We start from the raw sequence: 25,495 nt of genomic DNA, 5'->3' as shown, positions 1-25,495 counted from the left end.
TCAAAACCTGAGATTATACAATATCGTATTCCTGAAAACCAGACATTCTGCATGAGTTGGAACTGGTGCAAAACCCTGTTATTTTTTCCTACCAGGTTATAAATCTTTAAATTACAGATCATGTCTGGAACTTTCCTTGGGAAAAAGGAAGAATCAAAGGAGGATGCAATCTAGAGGCAGTCTTTGTAAAGGAACAGCCTCTGCTTTGCTATGGATACTGTAATAACCAGTGTCTCTGCCTTTCAGGGCAAAAGATGACAGATTGAACTGCGATGACTGTGGTTGATGGCAAGGAGTGGGAACAGACAAAAGCTTAGGCCTGTAGGCAAGTGCAGACGTAAAGACCTCTGTCTATCTGGCATGTTGGGAGGTGTCAGAACAGTGGCTCCATCCACACACCTGGACTAACATTCATCATGGTTACATTGCAATTACAGGCCTTCAAGACAGCCTACGTCTGAATAGTGCTTGTGCTCCATTAGCGATCAGTGGATCACATCATTAATAGCCCTGGGCTTCGAGCATGGGGCATCTGGTGGTGGAGAGTATGTCATTACTGTGGTTTTAGTGATTTTAGGATGGTGTGCATGACATATCTCGATCTCACTTACTATAGTGCACTAATGTGACTCCTTTTGTGGTCTGTTTAAAAAGCCTAATCTTAACATATCTGTAACAAATGAAAATGTGCAGTTGTAACCTTAAGGAGCTATTACTGCATGATCTTTCACTGGAGCAATGCAATGTAGTCAGGGTATTTCAATCACAATATTATTTTATATTATGTTGGTGCTGTGCAAATGCAATATGCTACAATCATGATTCCAAAACTAGAACCCAGAGCTAAAAATTGGTGAGTTTCACGTGGCCCAGAAAGTTTCCAATAGCAATAAGCCATAAAATTATTTTGAGTCCCAGAAGCAACCAAGCTACGCCAGTCTTAATTAAGCCCGGGCATGGCAGAAAATGGCTACAACTGGACCCGTTATTGAAGGAGGAATGTTACACACTCTGGGGAAAAATACACACCACGAAGCCCTAATAACCGTGTGAATTACAGCTCATTGTGTATGTAAGGGAAGTCCTGCTCACAAACACAAGGCAAGGTGTTGAGTTTTTCTCACCGAGAGTGTGGCAGAGTGGGAGCACTTCCTCATACAGAATAAGGGCCACTGGGACTGTTTCTACCCTGCAGCCCCCCTCTTCCCAACCTTTTAAAAAGCTTGTGGGGCTCTTGAAACTTTCATTCACACAATTACCCACTACTCACTTGCATTCCATATTTTATTTAACTTCATCAGTCTCTCACAATCTTTTTTTGCATTCTCATTGTCAAGGCCTCTTAAACACTCACCCACTCTCTTTGTCTTTGTAAAAACTCTCTCTCTCTCTCTCTCTCTCTTTCAAACGAGACAGCTGGACCAGCACTCAACCCTTACCAGGCCTCAACATCCAGACAAAAGAGGCGAGAAAAAGTTGAGAGAAAAATAAAAAAAAAAGGAAGAGAAAGAGAGAGGGGACGACAGCTGCAGCCGTTCCAAGAAAATGCCATGCGAGGACGTGTCATCGAAGCCCAGTGCTTACTATTAACGTACCATTCGGTTCCTCCGCCACGCTTCCGTGCAGCTGTCACCCTTTCTCTCGCTACTCATTTCTCAAACATTTTCTTGAAGCATTTACAAAATACCACAAGTCTCTATCTAACACTTCCGTGAGCAAATCGTCTCATTTCTGGAGCTCATGCAAGACAGATTCAATATTTGGGTCGGTGCCACTCCTGCACAATGAACATATTGAAAAAACATTGATAGGCGAAAGTTTCACTTTGTGTGCTTTTTAGATTGGAGAACTGGTACAGTGCTGCTCAGAGGTCAAAGGTGACTCAAAAGCAAACAGGAAAAGACCATATTTCCCAACCTGCCACTGGCACCTGCATTTTCCTTCATTCAGATCTGTTTTCACTAGTCACGTACTTACATCCTGCCTATTTGCATACACAATAGTGCTGGCAACAACAGGACTTTGACAAAAAATATCCAGTTTTAAATTTAGATTCTGCAAACGCTTTACCGTTTCTTTTTTCCAGAATGAGGTCAGCCAAACCTCTTCCAGCACTATCACTTTAATTCAATCTAAACGTTGACTTTCTAATCCAAACATTATGTAAAAGTTTAGCCTTAACAGTTTTAAAGGGGAATTGAGCACTGAAAAGATGGGCTTTTGATAAAACTTGGCTGCCCATGCAGTAGAAATGCAAAATGTTTTGGAAATCTTTGCTACATGACAAAAAAAAAAAGGCCTGTGGGTGGCATTCCCTTTTGCCAAAACCTTCACTCACAATACACTTTTTCTGTTGATCTGACTGTCCGTGGGCAGGGAGGGATACCAAAATTTGATCTGTAGTTTTAACAAAAGTCTAGAAGCTGTCAAAAGTCAGCCAGATGGTGCAAAATGACATGTTTTGCCTCAACATGGAGAAATAGTACATTTACATAAGCGGCAAACTACTATACATGTAACTACATGGTTTTCAAAATACATTGTGGAAAAAAACTAATGCTAACATGTCTCACCTGGATGACTCGTCCCTCAGCTGTGCCTAGGCTGACCACAGTGTGGTTTTGGATGGGCACCACGGCTATAGAAGTGAGAAGAATGTTCCGGAACCGTCCATGGAAGTAGTCCCGACGTGGGTTGGTGCTTGTAACTTCCAGCCGGTAGCCTCTTTCATGTTTCCCACAGCTGAAGGAATCTCCTACAAAACTCTGGTAACAAAAAGAGAAACACATGGACAATTTAAACAAGTGGTGTTCTACCTGGCAAAAAAACAGAAGCTCTCAATACCATATTGGTGGCACATAATAATGTGTGGATGAATTTTGCAGCACTGACTTTTTTTTTTTTTTTTTTTACAGAGGACTGGTCTCAAGTTCACCATGCCAAAAGCAATTTGTGAGTTAGATGCTTGTAGAAAAAAGTGACTTAGGCCCCACACAGTAAAGCTCTATCTAAGCTCGGCATCTACGGTTTAATCCTGGCCAATGCAGTTGCATGTTTTCTCCCATGGTGCTTGGATCATCCTTGCCGCATTCTGACGGCTGTGCTCACAGATGGCAGGAATTCATGGGAAACTGCGAGGAACGTTGGGCTTGCTGTTGCTCTGTTAGAGTTCTGACTGAGGCCAGCTTTGTTTGGCTGCGATCTCTACAACCTGTGGAGTTTTGGAAGTTTCGGAGAGGCTGTATGGTCCCCAAGATATTAAAGAGGCCATATTCTTAACACTTCTGTAGCATTTTTCCCCCCCTTAAAGTCCAACAGTTATAATAAGGTTTTGCATAACCCTCAGAATTAACGATCCATTTCTGCAAACTGTACCTTTAAGACCGTTTTGTATATCATGTACTGTATTGTCTCTCTGTTATGATTGGCATAGTTCACCGTGTCATTTATCAGGGCAGGCCAAGTTGATGAAACCAAATAGGCACAGAGGGAAGAAGCTTTGTGTTGTGAATGTCCTGTGTTGTGAATCCTGTTTTCCCTGATATGTCCCCTTTAAGAAAACGTATTTTTGTGGAAACCGTGATACATTGTTCCAGGATTCTCTGATGAATATAAAATTCAAAAGAACAGCATTTACTTAAACAGAAATCTTTTGTAAATATCTTTACTGCCACTTTTGTTCAATTTAATGCATCCTTGCTGAATAAAAGTGTATTAAAAAAATATCTTACACTGACCCCAACCTTTTGAACAGTAGTGTAGCAGTCCAATTCGTGAATGAATCATTCAGACTATATTTGAAAACTGGATCAACTGATTCATTAAGAAGTTCTGACTCAAAATAATGATTCATTCATGAATTGGACTTCTCTCATGAACGTGCCAAAAAGATCAGATTTCTGTGATTTTCAAGAATAATGACTTGAAGGATTAGTTCACTTTCAAAAAATGTTTTGCTGATAATTTACTCACCCCGATGTCATCCAAGATGTCCATGTCTTTATTTCTTCAGTCAAAAAGAAATTAGGTTTTTGAGGAAACCATTCCAGGATTTTTCTACACAGAATGGACTTCAATGGCAACCATCTATCCCAATGTTCAAAAGAAGGTTCAAATGTCCATCCCATCTCAATCTAGTGAAACGATTGAGCATTTTTTTTAAAAATTAAAATGTATATACTTTTTAACCACAATTGTTCTTCTTGTGCTGGTCTGCGACCCGTCACGTATTACGTAATGACGTTGGAAATGTCAAAAAAAAAAAAAAAAAAAAAGTTTAAAACAAAGATGTCGGACGATTTTGAAGTTGGAGGAGAAAATGAGATGAAGTTTTTCGCCCTTCCCTACTTTTTTGAACCGGAGTACACAGACAAATAACTTAGATGACGTGAACGTGACCTTTCCAACGTGATTACGTAATGCGTGGCGCGTCGTAGATCAGCACAAGACGAACAATTGTGGTTAAAAAGTATATAAGTTTAATTTTTTTTAGAAAATGACCCATCATTTCGCTAGATAAGACCCTTATTTCCCGACTGGGATCGTGTAGAGACTTTGAAGCTGGATTGAGACGGACATTTGAACCTTCTTTTCAACATTGGGATAGATGGTTGCCATTGAAGTCCATTCTGTGTAGAAAAAGCCTGGAATGTTTTCCTCAAAAACCTTAATTTCTTTTCGACTGAAGAAAGAAAGACATGGACATCTTGGATGACAACGGGGTGAGTAAATTATCAGCAAAACAATTTTTGAAAGTGAACTAATTCTTTCATTTCAGTTTCTCTCAAAGGAGGATTTGTAATAATACTGAACAAGACCAAATATGCACTACTTTCATGATTCATTTATGGAGATTTTTTAAATAATACTATAAAGATTAACCTTTTGTGTTTGAAGAAAGCAAGTCATTCAGGCTTGGAGCACCATTTGCACGAGTAAATAGTGAATTTAAAGGGATAATTAAGGGGATAGTTCAACCAAAAATGAACATTCTGTCATCATTTACTCACCCTCATGTTGTTCCTAACCTTTATGACTTTATTTATTCTGTGGAACGTAAGAGAAGATTTTCTGAGAAATGTTCACACAATGGAAGTCAACGGTCACCAAAACTGTTTGGTAACCGATATTCAAAAGCATCTATGTTCTCCAGATTTGTAACGACACGAGGGTGAGAAAAATAACGAGTTTATCCAAGTTAGAGTTTACCTAGAGTAACCTGAAAAGGAACGGGGCACCTGAGGGCTACACATTGGTCAAGCTCAAAGGGTAACGGACCCTGGTATGAAAGTAAAGAAGTCATTAATAATTAATGAAACAAGAACCTGGCACCATAGGCCATGACTAAAATGCCTGTTTGAGCACAGAGAACAGGCGGTTAATGATTAACACCGTGCTCACTCAAAAACTCTTCTCAAGTTACACTGTATGGTGAAGGCACCCTGACAAAAACACTAAAAACACACCCATGAAAAATCAGACAGGCATAAAATGGACACTCCATACTGTGCCAGAAAAGTTCTCTTTCTTTCTCTGGCGATATGAGTAAGACGCATGAGTCAGTGGGATACTGCGGTTGCAACTTCATTTTGAGGGCATGTCTCAAAGGACTGCTTTGAAGATGCAGAGAACAATACAGGTAGACGATAAATCAGGCCGAACGAGCGTTGGGCCCTCCTCTCATTACAGGGCAGCGCGGGCTGGCTCAGAGGCACAGAATCGGTATACAGGTGTAAAAGCCAGCAAAGATGAGGGAGGATTACAGGCCGGCTTATCCCATCCCCTCAAGGCAGAGGACTTCTCTGGACCTCTATTGAGGGAGCGACAGAACAAGAGAAAGTGAGACACATGTAGCATGAAGCAACCAGGGAAATCATCAAACTGTGCACAAGATGCCTTTGATGTGCAAGTTTGCTTTGCCAGGTTATATAAGCCCCCCGCTATCCATCATAACGGCCACGTATTTCAATAGGACTTGCGTAAGCATTCGTAAGTAAGCACCGTGGTTTGGCATTGATTCGGGGGGCTCTATGAAGCCTGACCTATCACCAGCTGAGCACACCCCTGAGAGTCAACGCTTGTTTTAGAGGGAGAGAAAAAAAAAGAAGGTTTGTGGGGTTATTTTCATAGCAAATAAACCTCACGTTTTGCTTTGTTTTTAAAAAGGAAGACATTCCACCGCTTAGCCCACGGTACTGCAAGGATCAAGGGTAGAAATTGAAAAACCTGGGCAGTGTTTTGACAAGCTTTGTTTGCTCTGATCCCGAGGCTCCTCAGGTTTTCAAGATTTGCTCTCATCATTTCTCACTTCACTTATTTAAAGGGAATATTCGAGGTTCAATACAAGTTAAACTTAACCAACTGCATCTGTGGCATAATGCTTACAGAGTGCAGCAGGGATGACATATTTTTGTAGTCCAACCCAAAAGATTAGTTGATTCTACAGAAAGCCAAAAGGATTTCCATTGGCTTTTGGATCACTAGAGAAAATAAGCTCTGTGTCCAACAAAAGTTTATGATTCTCACACGTTCTGTTCATCAATATATTCACATCAAGTAAAAAGCTAAAGTTACACTACGTCTGCATGACTTTAATGTCACCATTAGTTTTGCTGTTTGGTGAGATGACGTTTAACCACTAGTCCCATTTTGCAACTGCTAAAAAAGTCATGACTAGAGTATAAATGACTGATAACTGTTTCAGGCATTTATCCAAAAGCCCATTTAAAAACAGACATTGATTCGGGACAATGGAACATGAAGTGCAAAAATGGGTCCATTTCAGGGTTTTAGGACTCATTTCTGCTGCACTCCAAAAGGATTAGAACAAAAAATATTGTAACTTGCCCATAGTTTTCTTTAAAAACTGCAAAAATAGGTGTCACAGAGGCACTACAATAAGGAGTAAATGGAGCCAATTTTTTGGAGGACTTAAAAGCAATGTTGTGATGCTTTTAATCTTTAATTGCATTGCAACAAAGTTGTAAAATTGGATATTACAGAGAAGGTTAGCAAGCAATTTTATCACACTAAAATCGTGTTACAAATTGTTTACATCATGTGGCTATACTACTGAAACAGTGAGTATTTTAATGATTACACAATTGCCCCACTCACTTCCATTGTAAGCTTTTTGCATTTCTTTTTTTAAAAAGAGTGAAAAATCAACATAAATTGTCAACATTATGTGCTGTAAATGGAAGTTAACTCATATTGAACCAGGAATATTACTTCAAATACAAGTATTTTGATTTCAAAGAATGCCGAAAAATATCACAAAAATATCCCACGTAGCTCCTCTTTGACACATTAAGCAGCTCTCATTGTGTGCGGCACAATGATGCGGTGATAGGGTTACCGTGCCCCACCTTTGGTGCTTTATAGCTTTGTGGCCTTTGGTGTCACCTCCAAAAAGCTTGATATGAGTGAAAGGAGATCTGTACGGCCAAATGTCACCTTCCAAAACTTTCTGTTAACCTCCGGGCCCCAGTGCAGTTGCGATCACGTACAGCGGACGTGAAGATTTCTGGAACGACATTGCTCCACACTGCCACCCTTCAGCTGCTTCTTGACGAAAATAATGTGACTTTTGACCTCACAGAATTTTCAGTGATGTTGTATATGTTTATATGCATGTGTGTATGCACCACCTTTGCATTTACTGCACGTCACAAAGCAACCCGATTCTTGTGTTTATGCGCCTTTCTTGGATTACTAGGTCATGAAGGTCAGTAGTCTGGGGAGAATTAGAGAAGCTGACAATAATGTGGGATTAGAGGCTGGCAGTCACCAAACAGTCCTGGTGCCTGGCTGCTAGTGTGTAAATACCTGTGGATGTCTCGAAGAACACTTGAAGAGCCTATTGTAGAGCTCCACAATATATCGAAATAAAGCTGATATCGCGATATGGCTAAAAAAGGCTGCGATTTCATTAAATAAATATATGCAGTGTCAGTTTCAGATTGAAGATTGCTCATTTACATGCAAGCTCATGATATATTGTTATCTCAGAGCAGCTTAGTTAATTTACTTGTCGTGAGCTGCATGTATGTAAATCAAATAGTGCCGCGCTTCACTCTGAAACCGACAGTGCATATTGAATTTAATTGCAGCCTTCATGATTTGATTATCTCATTAAGCAATATTACGATAAAAAGATTGATGGCTTAATTTTTGAAAATGAAGAAATTAAGATGTACATTTTACAGTTGTACTAAATAGGCCAAATTAATATTTTATTTTACAGTATATTATTATTATTATTGTAATTTTTCTTATTTTGTTAACTTTTTAATTGATAAATCACAATTATAGTCATAAACAAATACACACCAATCATTCTAATGATTAATTATTTCCAAATATAGCTCATTTGATGATTTTTTTTCCATATCACAATATATTTCACAGAAAACTAATATCTCAAATGTCATTTATTTAAGCCTTAGTCTACTGGACACTGTCAAAGTGACACCTTGCTTTTAACAGCTGCTGTCTGGGAAGGATGCTGTTGACTCCTAATCATTCTTTCTTGTTTTCGGTTTTCTTCTCATGTTTCTTTGCCTCACGTTCCTCTTTTTGGCCTTATCTTGTCTTGTTACTCAATTTTCACTTCTCTCACTCTTTACCTCTCGACTTGCTCTCCCAATCCAGCAGTCAAGTGATCTGTCAGCAGGGGACTTTGTTCCTCACTCAGGTTTCCAACTGGGAAACAAAACACGGCCCGGTACAACCGCTCGTATGTTTGCTAAAAAATGAATCGTTTATTCAACTGCTCATGGTTAAATCCATGCTCGTCTAGAGATTTTGAACTTGTTGCTGCATGCTGCAAGACGATTCGCTCAAAGAGCACCATGATTAATACGCCTGGACCAAACTAGTGAGACAAAATATTTAATCATTAATCAAACTGAAATCAAGATTAACGAAACGAAAGAGATTTGTTAAAACAACAGGATGAAATACTTGATTATTTTTCATCCTTCCTTTGCAGTTAATGAGCCATAAAACACATATTGGGCCAACGCTACACATTTTACACTAGCAAAAATAGCGACAAGATAAACACAAGCGAGAGAAAGCCATCATTCTATTGACATACAGTGAAACATATTATGGACGTGCTTATGAACCATGCTCATCCATTCAATTAGATAAACGGACATAAGCAAAGGGGGGATAATTTAGTGTGGAGTCCACTCCAGAGGCCCGGAGGTCTGTCATTATTTACTCGTCCAGCATGGATCTATTCAAAGCATTAGGGGAAACGCCAATTCATTAAAGCAGACAAGATGAGCACGCTCAAAGCATTGCTCTCCGCCACAAGCATGCTGGACTAAAAACCTCCACCCTTATGCAAGGAGCATGGATCTGATAAAAGGGTAAAAAGCACTGCTTTAAAACCATGAAGCGTTAAGACCCTTTAAAAGATCAAATCCAGTCCTTTATGGAAGAGGCAGAGCCTTCAAATGCCTGGTTTGCAGTAGGCCAGAATAATCAATTCCAATCTTGACTGTAAAGTCTTGGCAGGGCTGCTTTTCTGTGATGATCTTACCCTTTTTTCACATGTCAGAGGGAGCAAAATGTGACACAAGACATCAGACACAAGAGTTTTATTTTGGGAGCTGTTTAAAGACTTTCGGAGATTCTCTGTTCCTAATTTCAGCTCATTTATTTCCGTGCATGACATTCTGCCGAGAACTTTGCTCTGAAGAAATTCCCTTAAACTCATAAAAAGCTGAGAAGGAACACGTGTTAAGTCCATACTTCTTGACACATTTAGTATGCTGTAAAAAGAGGCTGTATGATGATAATCTATTGTTTCAAATGGAATAAGCCCTGTTTACAACTGATATTAAGCGTTTTCGTCAATCCGATCACAAGTGGACTTAGCTAAACAGGTGTAAATGTGTTATAAAATGTTGTGAACTTGTCCACTTTTGACCGCTTCCAGAGGTAGTCGACCGCTTCCTTTCGTAGTGTAGAATCTCATGTGGTCGAATGCGTTCGACCAACCTAAAAAGACAACCTACTCTCCGCCTACTGACCTACATGTAATGTGTAAACATTATGGGAAGTGTGCTAGCCATGCTAGCCAACACACACTCCGCGATTGGCATGGTCTTGTAGACCCAAAAGCTGCTGCTCTTCGTATGTGTTTCCGTTATCTTCGGTCGTGATCATACAACATGTAAATTGCGTTTTGAGTTTATTGAGTTTATTTCATCCATTAGTTCGAAAGATCTAAAAAAAAAAAAAAGCCCATACATTTACCCACCTATAGGCCACTCCCCTTGAAGAAATCAGGACAGAAGTGGTCGAAAGTGGACAAAAGAGACAAATTAAAACACCAGGTGTAAACGGGAATCTGTCTCCCTCGTCTACTTTTGATCCGACTGACCAAAACGTATCTTAACCAGTTGTAAACAGAGCCAAATTGTCTTGGAAGACATTAACACACAGTTCAAATGGCTTATTATCAGTAGTTGGCATGAGCCGTCCTTCCGAGTTGACATTAAAAGGCAGATATGATGAAATCCTTATGTCAATTTTGGCCTTTGCAAAAACACACAACATGTTCTAAGCAAAGATCAAGGTCTTTACTCTCAAAATGCCCTCTTTCTGCCAGAAAAACACAACTAACATGCGGGTATGAGCATGAAGCAAATTCTGTCGTTTGTGGTCATATTTCTCAGCACTATGATTCAAATCGAGCAGGTGGCATCCTTTTTATGACACATGATTTCAGTGCCAGTCAGCTATTATACTAAATGTGTAAAACTATTCAACAAATGGAAAACAAACAATTTAGCATGGCGGTAATATGTAAAGCATGAGCGCATGGTAGAACAATGCATCATTGTGCTATCTTTTGGAAGTAACCACTGGAAGTTGCATGTCTTTTTATTGCCTTTTTTGTCCAGATACTGTAAATCCCCTGATAAAACCCCTACAGGGATTATGGTCAGACTAACATGTAATAAAACACATCTGTTTCAGGTAGGGGGGGAACTGATACATCTCTGGGCACAGGCAGGGGAGATTGATTTGTTGAATACAATAGTCAAAGGTGATAGCCTAACTCTTTGTCCTCTTGTTTAGCTACGCAGTCTTTGAATATTACATAAGTAAAATAGTTTTCTCGAGTCTCTCTTATGACATCGCATCAAATTTACTCGTAGACTAGGAGAACGAATGATTTTCATGAAATTTGGTTCCATTAACGGATCTCAAACGGTTCTTTTTAGTGACTCAAAAGCATACAGTGTAGCTTGATTCCCGAATGACTCGTATAAGCCAATTCCTTTTAGTTAATCAAAAAAATACAGCACACTTTAGTCCAATTCTCAAATATATAATTCTAACAAGTGTAGTCTGATTCTTGAATGAATGAGTCAGATCTTTTCAGAGAATCAAAATACTTTCAGTATAAATCAGTCGGAGCAGTTCCATACCTACCGGTAATCTGAATCGCTTACGGTTACTGAATGATTGTTCATATCACAATGTGCAGTAAAAGCACTTGTTGCAATCATTGGTATTTTATTATTATTTATTGAATACAAATTTTACTAACTATTTGTTTTTTTTAGCTAATATGTAGTTAGTCAAAGCACTGAATTCACCTGAAACACACGAGAAGCCAATAAAAACGGTTATATTTATGATTTGCTGAAATCTGAAACGATCTGTTGACGACAGACTGCTGCAATAAGCATTGCATTTCTTTTCTTTTTCTTTTTTTCAAAAATGAACCCATTAAGGAACAGAAATCATTAAGAAGAATCTGAGTCAGAACCAGAATCATGAAATTCCTTGATTCCCATGAATACTCACAGTGCTCCGAACCCTGCATGACTGACACCTGAGGTCCACTCCATTAGCTGACCAAACATTGGGTGTCATGCCCCACAAAACTCACAAGTCAGGTATCAGGTAAAAGCTTGCTCTCTTTTCACACGATCACACAGGCCGTGTCTTCTGAGGGATAAGCTTGGGAATATCTGACTGGCGTGCTGAATGAGGTGAGGGGACAGCCGCAGATAAGCTCTTATTTGTGGTGCATTGTTAAGTTCTCACCAGGTGATAAAGTAGAATAGTTCCTGGCCAATTCAATCCGTTCCATTACTTAAGCACACATTCATTCAAGCCGGCATCCTATGGAACCATTGTGCCGGCATTAGCACCAGGGCAGCTCAGCGTAATGGCTCTTTTGACCTAGTGGGGGAGGTTGAGTCCTAGCATACCCCGAAAAGTTTATTTGTGGTCCCTGCTGTGTAAGCCAAAACAATTAGTAGAGGTCTTTGAACTGCACCAAACAATTAGTCTGGATCGGTCAACTCCAGTCGTTTAGCGGTGAGGGCTGATTGAATATCCAACCTGACCGGGCTCATTAAATGCTTCAGCGGGTATTTGATTTAGGATGTCAGGATGTCTTTAACCTTACGTGGAGGTTTCAAAATTGAGCTCTTTGATGAAGCCTTGTGCTCACAGACCCGGAGAGCAGGAAATTACTGGAGGGAGTAAAAAAAAAAATGAGGAAGAGAAGGTATGGTGGATGAGATGGATCAACATGCCTGTGGGCCACTGACTCACCAAAGCAATGTTTCCCTTCACCTGACACTTACACATGTTTCTGAATTATGCCCAGAAGAGCACCAACAAGTATTTCAAGCCTGAAGGCTGCGTTAAATACATGGGCCAGTCATCACAACATCGAAGGAAGAAGCTGTGGTGCAGTAAACCTGGCGTAAACAGTGAAGTAACAGCCAATCGTGTGTTTGTTTTTATGTGAAGTTCCTCCTAAAGGACAGATTGTAAGCGCAAGCGTTTATCAGTTGTATGCTTAACTGCTTTATGGGAGTATTTAAGACACACATATGCGGCGAGAGCGGGAAAACAGTCCAAGGGCAGGAAGAAAAAAACAACACCACACATACATATATGCATACATATATACTCGTATGTGACAGCAATTATTGATCATGAAAACGATGATTGGTTACTGCAGCATTTTGGGCGGTACCTGAGGTCTGATTGGTAAGTGTTAGGACAGCATGCAGTCCAGACGGAATGTATTTGAAAGTGCGCAGTGATGCCTGGAATCACTTTGATCATGAAAATACAGTTAAGTGCAAGATGTGCAGAGCCAATCTGCCATATACATAACACTATAATGAGAACACTATTGTAATAGAATGTTGCAAATTCTTTGTGCTTTAGTTGCCTGTGTTTTAGCGTTGTTGTCACGGGAAGAGCCGGAGTTACACATTCAGACAAGCACGGTTACGTTCACTTCTGAATTTGTGTCTTTTTGTGCAGATGTAAATTATAATATTTTTTGTTGTATATATCTGATTAATCTCATGTAGGAAATAGGATGTTTATTAACCTGCTAGCGCTTTAGTTTACCGGTGTCATTCACAAGTTTAGCATCAGCTCAAGCGACAATGCCCGCATTATTGATCATGATTGGGTCATATTCCTTCTTTTTAGATGTTTCTTTTTCAAAAACATTGATATTATTAATAATCCAGCAGTGTTATTTTTTTCTCGTCAATTATTTTCAACAATAGGCCTATGTTTTATTTAAAATGGTTTCTCGTCATGGCTTTGAAAACGCGCAAGAATGTCTGGAATCACTTGATAAAAGAGGATGAAAATAAGTGCAAGATGTGAAGCACCAATCTGCCAAATATAACAGTATACACTGTTCCAAATTATTATGCAAGTGACATAGTAGGATTTTAGTATAAACTTTCAGATTTTAGTTTTTCAAAGAAAGTGTTTTATTTCTCGTATCTTTTTAGATAACTGGTATCAATATCAGACAGGTTGGTTATGTAGTTTGCCAGGTCTTAGGTAAATGTATAACCTACTCAAGGAGGTTGTTCAACATTGTTAAGCAAGTCACAGTTCACATGCAATATGGCGAGGAAGAAAGATCTTTCTGAAGATGAAAAGCATGACATAGTGCAATGTCTTGCAAAAGGGATAAAAACTATTTTTTTTTTTGCAAAAACGGAATAGGGATTGTCGAACTGTCAAACGATTTGTGAGTGATTTACAGCACAGAGGAACCCAGTCAGATAAAGGCTTAGTGTGGGAAGTTTTTGTCAAACAAATTAATTGTATTAAAAGGCCAATTGTATATATATATATAAAAAAGTTACTATTTTCTATTTTAATATCTATTTTAATATTTGTTCCTATTGTCAGCAGCCATTACTCCAGTTCCCTTTCAGTCGCTCATGTTTGACGTAACGTCGACGTGATGTCTCCCGTTCCCTCTTTCAGGGAACGAGGGTTACATTAGTAACCGAGACGTTTTCAGTGCTACTTCAAAAATAAATCTAATATGCTGATTTGCTGCTCAATAAACATTTCTTATTATAATCAATGTTGAAAACAGTTGAAATAGAAAAATTTTGAAATTTTTCCAAGATTCTTTGATGAATAGAAAGTTCAATATAGAATCACATTTATTTAAAATAGAAATTGTGACATTTAAAATGTCTTTACTGCCATATTTTATTTGCTCAATTTAATCCCAACTTAAATCTTTAAATCTTACCAACCCCAAACTTTTGAATGGTAGTGTATATAAATATAAACAAGACTTTTAGGACACTGAAAACTTAACACAGCAAAAATGAGGACATGAAAGTCAGGACACATCCCCACAGGTGCTCTCATCCCCAGATGTAGATGAGAAGTTCGCACCTGGATGCCAGATGTCCGGTCTCCTCTAACTAACATTATAGTCTAAAGTCACGCAGGTTTCCCGCCATGGCAAGGCTGCCAACATGAGCTCACTGCAGGGGCTTGACATTTTGAGAAAACACACAGCTGCACACTTCCACCTGCCCCATTGGTCAGAGCTGTTGGTCTGTGACATGTACGTGCCTGCGTTTATATGCGTTTGCCAGAAATGATTCAGGGTGACTTAATTCCCCAGTACAAACATCAACTCACCCACATAGAATACATTTCTTACACACGTATGCATACTCGTAGAAACGCAACCATGCAGGAAGCTTATCGCAGCTTCTCCAAGCAGAGACAGGACACAACAAGTACCGTGTCTTTCAGCATGATATTGCACCTCCCAGAGCTGAAGCCGTGGCCTATAAATTCTCCAGGTTTTGCCGCTTTTGTGCAAACACATCTGGGAATAAGCAGGCAGCAGCACGTAGGCTTTTTATTAGTGCTAAGTACAGTGCATTAGCGCGTCACCCTGTCCTTACACGACCAAAACACACTAGAATCCAAAAGATTGAGCGAGGTACAAAGATCTAAAAGTATTTGATTTACATTGATATGGGCTTATTCACAGTCAAAACGATGTGGGAAAATGTTTACAAAGCAAGTTAAAAATCAATGCACTGCCTTTTCGCTTTTCTTTACACTTTTAGACTTGCCATCTCGAAGCATGTTCATTTAGCCACAATGGCCGGAATAATTAAAATGGCTGTCGATCAAAACTCCCTCTTTAGGAATTATATTACAGGCGGCAATCAATCAAGCTTCAGATTCAATTTTAAAGTAATCAGCATTTGCCAGTTGTTCCCCTGATCAATTGTAATCTAATGATAATTTTGACCTTAAATGTGGCTGTTTGTTATTGCCGGTCTCAAGTGTCCCCCTCCCCTCTGCTCTTTCAAGACGGGGGGCGCTGGGTTTCTTGGGGTGGTTCCAACTCGGATACATCCATTATTCCAAACAATAAGGACTATATTTCTGTCTGTTTTATTAACGAATATCGCTGAGCTAGAGCAGACTGGCCGATCGATAATTTTAAGAGCTTGGGTGAAGTCAGAAAGCTGTGGTGTCTTTCTCTCGAAGGGTAAGAGTCTATTACGGACTTTGGTGATTTATGTGATATGATATTCATATAACTTTGGCTCCACATTAACAAATAAAACAGGAAAGCAAGGCTAAATTCAATCAAAACTGAAGCACAGTGTCAGATGCCCACTGTTTCCAAATAAAGGCAGGAGATGTTGGAGCCCAGTTTGTGGAGTCGGTTGTCTAAGAGCAAAAACAAGATATTGGGATCAATTTATCATGCCTATTTACAATGTAATGGTTTTATGACACCGCGTCAATTCCCCCTTTATGGGATGATAAGACAGACTCCGCATAACATATGCTACCGGTATCATAATTCTCAACGATGGCACTATGATTTGCCATAGGCCTTAACACACTCAGACACACACACCCAAAACAAACAAACGCACATGCACACATTCACACACTTATGGACAAAAACTGTATTGGAAACAGACGCACATCCCTTTCAAACTGTAAGTAAACACTTCTTCTAAGACGCCTAGGGAAATGTCTTCCAACTGCTATTGCCATTTAAGCAATAGTACATCCGCATAATGAAAACTGATAGAACCGCAGCTGACTTTGAGCAGATGTTTGGATCAAGGATCCACACAATGAAAATATTTAAAAATGTCTTAAGTGCTTCAGTCTGCAGATCTTCTGCTGTAATAAATGACTGAATGCACTTTGTGAGCTTGGCCAGATAAAGTTCAGGGCACTGAAGCAACTACACCAGACTTTGAGATCTGTGTGACTTTGGGACGAGGCCAGCCGCTCCGGTCTGGCCCATATGAACTGCTAAAGCGACCAGTGCAAATACTGTTAGAGACAGTTGAAGAACACCTGCTGGGTAGTGATCTGGGCTTTCCCGCTGTATGGACTCAGATAAGACAACACACAAGCAAATAGAAAAGTGCAGAGAACGAACAGCATGAGTAATGCTTGTTATTGTTAAACAAGCCTGATTCACATGGACCTCAAACAAACCTAGTTTTCAGATTATTCGCAATCTTTATTTGAATCTACGCCACCGAGTTTAGAACTGAAGTGCTCACACATTGTTATATTAAGAGATTTACACAATAAATATTAAAAATTCAGCTTAGTCCACAGTGAAGAGAGAAAATTGTGTTGATTGTTGTGTTAAATAAGTAGCATAGTCGAATTGCACATGCCCAGTTGTTCATTTTTAAAATAATTTTCAAAAGTTCATTTTTTATATATATATATATAACACACCATTTAAAAGGGCTCTCTGTAAGTTACATTAGTTTACACTTATTTGCTTTAGCTTACAGAGAATTCCTTTCATATGGAGAAAAAATTAACGTGAATCAGAATCAAATTTGAATCAGGAGCTTGCAAATCAGAATCAAATCTGTAAATCTGTACTGATACCCAGCCTTTTCCATTCACCTTCTGTGCCGTGCTGTCCACTTTCCAGCTTTAGTAGCATCTAGATATGTTCGTAGGCTTGATCTTTACAAATTCATTAACCGCTGTGTATTCCTATGCAGATCAGAGCGATGTATGACTATGTTTTGTAATGAACTCTGGGAAGTAATAGCCCTGCATTATCGACAGGCCCTCAGGGAGTCGTCAGCAGTTAAATTTGTGTCATTTATTGATCTGCATGATTTACTGATTGATCCAACAAATGGTGATGGATCAGTAAAAAAGACGAGGAGGGTCAGTGATTTATGATGGCCAGAGGATAAAGACAAGCAATTGGGCTGACAAGAAGTCAGATTTGCTCTCGGCTGGGCAACGTTAGCTAAAATTGACTGGAGAAAATGCATGATTTGGTTGAAACCTCTTACCTTGTTGAAGGTTTTCTCCTCCGACCCTGGGAAGTGATGGAGCTTCCTAGTGTGTCCCTTCTGAATGAAATCCCTGAAGAAGTTATTGATGTCCGAAATGGAGATAAGGCAAACGGCAGAGCTGGCGGTGGGCTCCGGTGAGTCAGGTTTGCTGCGGGCAAAGGCAGCAAACAGCACGTCCTCTCCTTCTTTCAGGCCCATCTCCTGCTGAAAGTCATAACCGACTTTGGCCACATGCGCAGCCTGGAGAACATTGAAAACCACCTGGGCCGAGCGCTTCTTTCTCCTTCGCTCAGAGTAAATGCACTCAAAGGGCATTTCTACGTAGCGCAAGATCTCAGGATCCGAAGAGCACATGCGTACGATCCTCGTGTGGAAGGCATTCGAGCTGCCACCTTCTCGTTGGACGGTCAGAAAGTAAGCATATGGACCACTCTGGAAGGAGTAGACGTAGCGTAGCGGGTAGTTTCCACGCAGCCCTGGGGCCAAGTCCATGTAGGATTGCTCGGAAAAGAACTCAAAGCCATCTTGAGTCTCTCGCATCTTCCTAACGGAGATGGTGTGGTGTAGACGAGGGCTGGTAATATCAAGAGGCTCGGAGTTGGCGACGAAGAACCTCACGACACCGCTGCTCATCACGTTGAGGATCTGCGTGCCAGAGGGTCCTGCTATGCAGTCTGGGCAACCGTGGCTCCTACCTTTGTTTTTCTCAGAATACATGCAAGTTACATCCATATCAAGGGGTCCATCCTCTAACACGTGACGGGTGCAGACGCCGTTCCCCACCGAACCACAGCTGAAGAGCTCAAGGTCGTAGAACGTTTCAATCACCAGGGCCATATTGGTGTTGTTCGTGTTGGGGGGCTTGTCTCCACAAACAAAACATGGTTTTGGCACCGAGCAGTCCGGACCCTCGTAGACCGGTCCGGTATTATACTCATGTCTCTTCTTGAGGTCTTTTGACAGAGCGTAAAGCTTGTTGATGGCACCTACGTACACAGTTTCATTGAATTCCAACAGCTTCTGGATGGGAGTGTCAGATACAAAGTGAGGAAGGTCGTAGGTCACAGAGAGATCGAGTTTGGAGCTTTCTATTGGTTCCTCACATTGACTATTCAAGCCCCACCACAGCGTTTGAAGGATGATGAGGATGCAAGTGGTTTCAGAATAGTGAATTCTCATCTTTGTTCTTCTGCAGGGTAAAAAAGTCAACATGTATTTAGCATATTAACCATGTAAAGTCTGACATATGAAATAACATTCATAAAAATCTAAGAATTTAGATTCTTGTTTTATGTTTTGTTTCATATTTGATACATCAGGCCTATATAGTGATAATATGGAGCTTCTGATATCTTGTAATGTAAATCAAAGAGATCTTTACTACTTAAGATGAATTTACAAAATCTGTTGTTACTCTATATCTCCCAATAATATGACTTATTAAGATAGGGGTTGTGCTTAGTTTTATGACCAAAACTAAGTAGTTTTCAGTAGTTACTATCAATCAGAGGGCAGAAGGCATTTTTGATCAAGTTTTGATCACGTTTATAATTTAGAGGCTATAAAAATAAGAATAAGATACTGTAGGATTTATAGAGTTAAAACAAATTCTGATTCTCTATATAGAGCCCATTAGTGCACAAAACACAAAAGCTTTAAGCTACTCCGAACAAATGACACTTGTAAATCACAGCCACACGGACTGCAACAACAATGATATCACTAGTTTCCTTGCATTGTAGAAGCCTCAATAATTCACCACACACTGTGTATGACAAATCCATGGATAAAAGAAAGAGGGCAACTCTAAGCGATCCTTGTGCCTCTGACTTGGACAGCACTTTTGTGGCTGTGTACCAGAAGAGGCGAATCATCAAAGAGTCAGCCTGCACTGAGTGCACTGCGGTGACAAGTCTAACTTTAGACAGCGTTCTCAAGGGAGTGGTTGATAAACTCAATTAAGCCTGGTAGGCTGCGGACGCCGGAGAAGTGATTTATTGTTGGTGTACTTAAACGCTATTCCTCCAGGAGGTCGCTTTTAAGGTTGAGATGGAAAGAGCGGCAGAGATAGAGAATATGGGATTCACCCTTACTGTTATCTAAGATATTGAAGTGTGCTGAGGAGCACTATGGGTCTCTGCAAGGTCCAAGTATAACAGTGTGAGAGACTGAAGAACTGTTGCACTTTCTGTCAGATTCTTACTGTTTACTTATACAGCATCTCCTCTTTAAAAAAAAAAAAAAAAAACCTGATAAAAAAATATTTTCATCTTCCTTATACACATATCTAAACATAACCACTTCAAGTGCAGTAACAAAAATGCTTGGCTCAGATCATTATTTCATAATTATTATTTTACAACACTTAGCCTACACACTGGGACTTTTAAAAATAAAATGATTAAATGTTACTGTTTAGATATTAATATTTACCTAAAGATTATCATGGTGAGTTTTAAGATTTTAAGGTCAAGTCTTAAATATATACAGACCAATATTTTTTTTCTCAGAAATTTAGCCCACTCACTCACTTACTGTCCCACTCAAATTACTCTCAAATGTCTGTAACCCCAGAAAAAAGACAGATAAACGTCTTTAGAGATAAACCAGTCTAGATTTCCAATAATAATAACGTTACTAAACTGAACAAAACAATAAACAAAAGCTTTAGTTTTCTTAACTGAGTTTCAAGGAAACCGAAACGTACAGATTTATAATGACTCACACTGTCAACAACTAAATGCACACCTCCCAGAAAACCCTTCAACTAACATTTTTAGCAAACTAAAAACAAGTTTAGTTGTGAAGTGTTTTAGTTGCAACTACTACACTAATAACATAACTACAAGTGAATAACCTTCCGTAATACTCGTTATCATACTCTAAACCTTCAGAAATAAAGCAAACGCTCACTCACCTGTAAAATAAAAGACACCTGTCTGAGACAGAAAGGGAAAATAATCACATCTTTTAACGGTCCGGTTTGCTCTAGACGCGCGCGTGCTGTTTGTGGCGGCGGATGCCAGCAGTCTCGAGATGGGATGCAGCGGTGAGTTTCTGCGCGCTTTCTGCTAAAAAGTTGCCTGCTCTTCCTCCTCCTCTCCGTAACACCGTAATCACGGACTCGGAGAATGTGTGCTCGGTTGACTCACGCTTAGAATGGGTCAAATCAGTTTAAAGGGTTTGTTGTTGTACTCTGCGCAAACGCTGCGGTCGTTACTCCAGGGTGCGCGTGCCATTGGATGGAATGGGTCTCTCAGGTGAGCGCATTCAGACCACTGACAGTTACGTCACTGGCGGTGGAGTAACGAAGTCCGATGATTGGCTGCTGCTATTTTACAATTAATAATAGTATTGGGTAAATTCCTTAAACATCATGTTAAAGTGTTAATATTTGTAAGCATTTTAATGTTTTTTATGTTTTAGATTTATTTTTCCCCCTTTTTATTCTAATATAGGCTGTAGGATAGGCCTATTTGTAAATCTTTAAAACCAATAAAAATAAATAAGTAAATAATTAAACATCACATACAAATGTATTAGTGAAAACAAACGTAGCCTATTTAGTTATTATTATTAAATATAATTTCCTGTTTTATTTTATTTCCTTTTTCATTTTAATGTTTCTTTTTATTTTAACCATAGTTTAATCAGTTATACTTTTTAAATATTGTTCATTATATATTGTGAGTGAACATTTATCTTGCTGTTGTTTATGGTAGAATGCAGTATGCATATTCATAATAAAAAAGATTCTATGAAATTTACTGAAATTATGACGGCAATAATGAGAGGAAGAGTACAAAGAAAAAGAACAAAAATAGGAAACTAATCATTTCACTTCCGTTCCTCAATTTATTTATCAAACACTGCATTTGAAGCAAGGATAAAACACAATATTGTTGGTTTAACTTAAAAAAGTTGGTTTGAACCCTGTTGCCTTAAAATTTGGAGTTAATTAAAATGTTAAAAGTTGAGTTAATAATGAAGGAGATTGGTTTAATCAACACAAACTCAAAATATGATGTTATCTGAACCACATTATCTAAGCTGATTTGACAAAAGAAAAAAGCTGTGATAACAAATCATGATTTTTTTCTTTTTCTTTTTTTTTTACAGTGTGGTGGTAATTTGGAGTATCTCATTAATCACTCTAATGAGCAAACGGGTTAATTGCTAGTACGTTATTACATTGTGTAACATTAAATTCATATGCATCGACCATCTATCAGTGACTAAGTGAGCTCAAAACATCAATACTTACATGCAAAGGCTCAATACTCACATGCAAAGGCTCAATAGCCTACTCTGCATTTAGAGGCTTTATGAAGTCTGTATCGGAACACTGACTATCGGAATGTTTCGGGAATTTATTGTTGTTTGGAAGGTTTAGGTTGGGCAAGTGTGCTGATTTATCATATTGCAAAACTCAAAAGGAGGGAAGTTTATTACAGTGGTCAATTTTACACCGCCACCCAGTAACCACTAAAACCGAAGTGTGAAATTCTGGACCTATGACTTTCTCTTCAACTATGCAGTATCTTCATCCTCCACCTGCCATGGTATGTTACTGTTTTTAAGGGCCTCGTGACCATGACACATCTGACAAATATTTAGTGGTCTTTTTTGAAGCGAGGATGCGTATCATCATAATATCATGAAAAAATATTAAATAACATATATATATATTTGATTTGGCCAATGTGATTGTAATGTGGTTGTTGTGCCACAATGTTCGTACAGCCTGCATACAAGATAACCCTGTCATTAGCAGGAACCTTATAGCTATTCAAGGTATCGTAACGCCACCTAGTGGTGACCTAGTCATAGTGTTCCAGATTTATGAACTAATCAATAAAAGTTGTGATCTGGTGTCTGACACAGAGTGAGTGAAGGGAGGACACCACAGATAATCAACAAAACTGATCCGTATAGATTTACTACCCACTCTAACGTAGTCTCAGGTTTTATTTATGACCCTAAGGCCAATAAAATCCAGGTTAGTGCTGACCTGGTCATTCTCCTATACTGTAAAACCTCATTGACGACTGATCATTTAAACCTGCCATGGTTCATTTGGAAAAGGGCTTTTAAACGTTGTGCACATCAGCAGCATTAATTTAACTATCCTCTTGACATTAGTATATTGCATGTATTGCGAAGAATGACTGCTGACATGCAGGGATTGATCATTTTATTACAGTTGAATGCCTTAAAAATAAATACATGTATGACTTTCAGACAATAAAGATGCAATTTTATCAGTCAACCTTGAGATCTGAATTAGATGTATTTAAATCACAGAGGGAAATAAGATACAGTATGGTCTATTCCGGAAAGTATTCCTCCGCCCTATGCCATCTCAAAACCATGATATATTGAGAAACGGATTTGACAGTGTTATTCCAGGAAAAAGTTTTAACAGGGTAAACAAACAGAGGCACATTTTTAAAACTTTACACTCAAACCAGTTTTACAGCACTTAAGCTGATTAGTTCACCCAGTTGGCATTGTTTTCCATGACCGCTCTCCACTTCATTTCTGATTTATTTCATAATCATAATATTATTGATTTTAAAACCTGGTCCTTGATAGCAAACACAACAGGCTTTGTGATTTATTCAAATTGTATAATGTTGTTTTTCATTTTGTTGAATGGAATGAAGCTTCAGGGCTTCAGGCTCCTTGCAAAAAAAGAAGCACAATTTACCATATACTTTTAAAAAGAGTGCTTATTATTACAGAAATAATATACTTTAAAAGAAAGTGTAAACTCAATGTAATGTTTTTAAACACTTGATTAGCCTACATGTTGTTTACCATTCAAAGAAAATATGTTCTAGTTGAAATCTATTAGTTGGACTAGAGTACTTTTTGGCACAGTTTAGTACATCTTAATAAGTAATTTTATAATTATTTATATTGTCTTTGAAATATTGTCACTTTCCTTCAATCACTCAACATGGTCGGCCATCATCCTTTATCCCAGGAGGGAGACGTTCTGCCGCTTCTTGAACGAGTTTTATTGGTCACTAAAATCTATCCTTTGTTTACTAAGTATGTGATTGTCCTGAAAACCTTTGCAAAACAACCCAGTTCCACCTTTAGATTCAGTAAACACAGTCATCTCAAAAAGACATGGCCAAAAACACTCCATCCTTCAACCATCTGTTCTGTGTCTGATCGAACAGCTGACATTTGATTTACATTGACTTTGTTTGTACTCTCCATGTAAAAGAAATAGGCCTACCGAAGATCTATGACTCAGTGCAGTTTTGTGTATGCTATTCAGTAGCCTATATTCTGACGATAACAACATCTGAAAGAAACAGGTGTTGTGACGCCCACGGGGCTAGGGGAAAATGAACAGTGAGTCTCCTAAACCATAAATCTTGGCCAGATGTTTTACTGGGCATAATATCAAAGTACATAACAGCCTATAAATTTGCTAGATATTAAACACACGTAATTGCACCCTGAATCAATTCAATGACTCCTCCACATGGATACAATGAATAATCATACTTGCTACTGTCTTTATTTACCAGGAGGTGTTATCACATAACAACGATACGATCATGTAATAGACTACTTCTGCATGGAGACGGTTATGTTTTTCAATGTTTACCTGACAAATACTTAGCCTAGGCCTATGTTATTTGAGCTACACATCGGTTGAAGCAAATGCTTTATTTAAATCTTTGTCGACAAATAATGGGATGCTCAACTTTTTTAAAGACGTTTGCCGGTCTTTTGAGACCATTTACAACGGTCGAACATTTACAATATCTCTTGAATCAAACTAATTTTGCCTGATTCGTTAAAGAAAAGATCCCACTCACTCAAAGGAATAATTCAGACAGGAATCACTTCTCACGGTCCAACAGCAGGCGATTCTGTGTGTTAATATCCACAGTTCCCGGCCCGCAGGGGGCGATACATTTACTTTGAAGCATTTTACAGATTTGAATATAGGTTATTTTCCTAACAAATATAGGTTCTCTTGTCAGGCTTTACCATTGTTTATGTGTGAAAGTTAAAGGAAATTCAGTTATTGCTTTTAACATCTTTATTGTGTTTATGATTCTTTTAAGACATGTTGGCCAGGATTTAAAAACTAAAGACGAAAAAAAAAAACTTAAAATATACAAAAACTTCAACGTAATTTACTTCAGTTAGTTGGCAAAGGCAACAATTCTTATCATTTAGCCTAGCTTAACTTGAAAACTAAAACTGAAGTAAAGAAAAACTAAAAAAAAATGTCAAAAACAACAAAATTAGCCTACTGAAACTGTAACTAAAATTAAAATGAAAACTGAAAATACAAAAATAAAACCTAATTCAAAATATGAATAAAAATGATAATAGTAGGCCTATCTTAAAATACTAAAATAATTCTGATATTGTCTACAGTACTATAAAAGGTAAAAGTGTTTAGTATTATTATAGAGGATCCATGTGCCACTAAAATGCATTACAAAAGAAAAATAAACGTTTTGAGGTTCAGTCCAAATATTCACTAGAGGCACATGAAAATGAATAAGCACTGATTTATTTCTCCCCACTTTATTTTAGTAACCCTGAGCTTACGTGCTTATTTTTGGCTTCTCTTAAATACTTCAATATTAATTGCCGTGGGTTCAAGGACTTGTTTTGTAAACAAATAAAGAAAGCCTTAAAATGACCACAGAGAGGTTAAAGCAACCCAAAGGGGCTTTAAACAAAGTCCTAAAATGAAATCAAAGCCATTTAATCAAAAACTTTTTCATTACAAGAAAGCAAAGCCTGTGGCAGTGCAACCGTCCATGTAAATAAAGACGCTGAATGAACCAGACAAA

At 38.7% G+C, this 25,495-nt stretch overlaps 1 protein-coding gene across 2 annotated transcripts in view; it reads right to left on the bottom strand.

Moving 5' to 3' along the window:
- met (MET proto-oncogene, receptor tyrosine kinase) overlaps positions 1-20,906 on the bottom strand; it is a 45,024-nt gene extending 24,118 nt beyond the window's left edge. Inside the window, exons 1-3 of one of the 2 annotated variants that reach the window (XM_079604063.1) lie at positions 20,575-20,906; positions 17,655-18,846; positions 2,574-2,765 (exon numbers count right to left, since the gene is read on the bottom strand). In XM_079604063.1, the coding sequence (XP_079460189.1) occupies positions 2,574-2,765; positions 17,655-18,836 (1,374 nt within the window). In that variant the 5' untranslated portion in view covers positions 18,837-18,846; positions 20,575-20,906. The remainder of the gene's footprint in view (positions 1-2,573; positions 2,766-17,654; positions 18,847-20,574) is intronic. The other variant, XM_079604062.1, reaches the window with a different exon arrangement.
- Positions 20,907-25,495: the final 4,589 nt, after the last annotated feature.

Source organism: Phoxinus phoxinus, assembly GCF_949152265.1.
Source record: "Phoxinus phoxinus genome assembly, chromosome: 25".
Lineage (NCBI taxonomy): Eukaryota > Metazoa > Chordata > Actinopteri > Cypriniformes > Leuciscidae > Phoxinus > Phoxinus phoxinus.
Note: the sequence above shows the minus strand (reverse complement) of the source record. Positions and strands in the feature narration are given on the sequence as shown.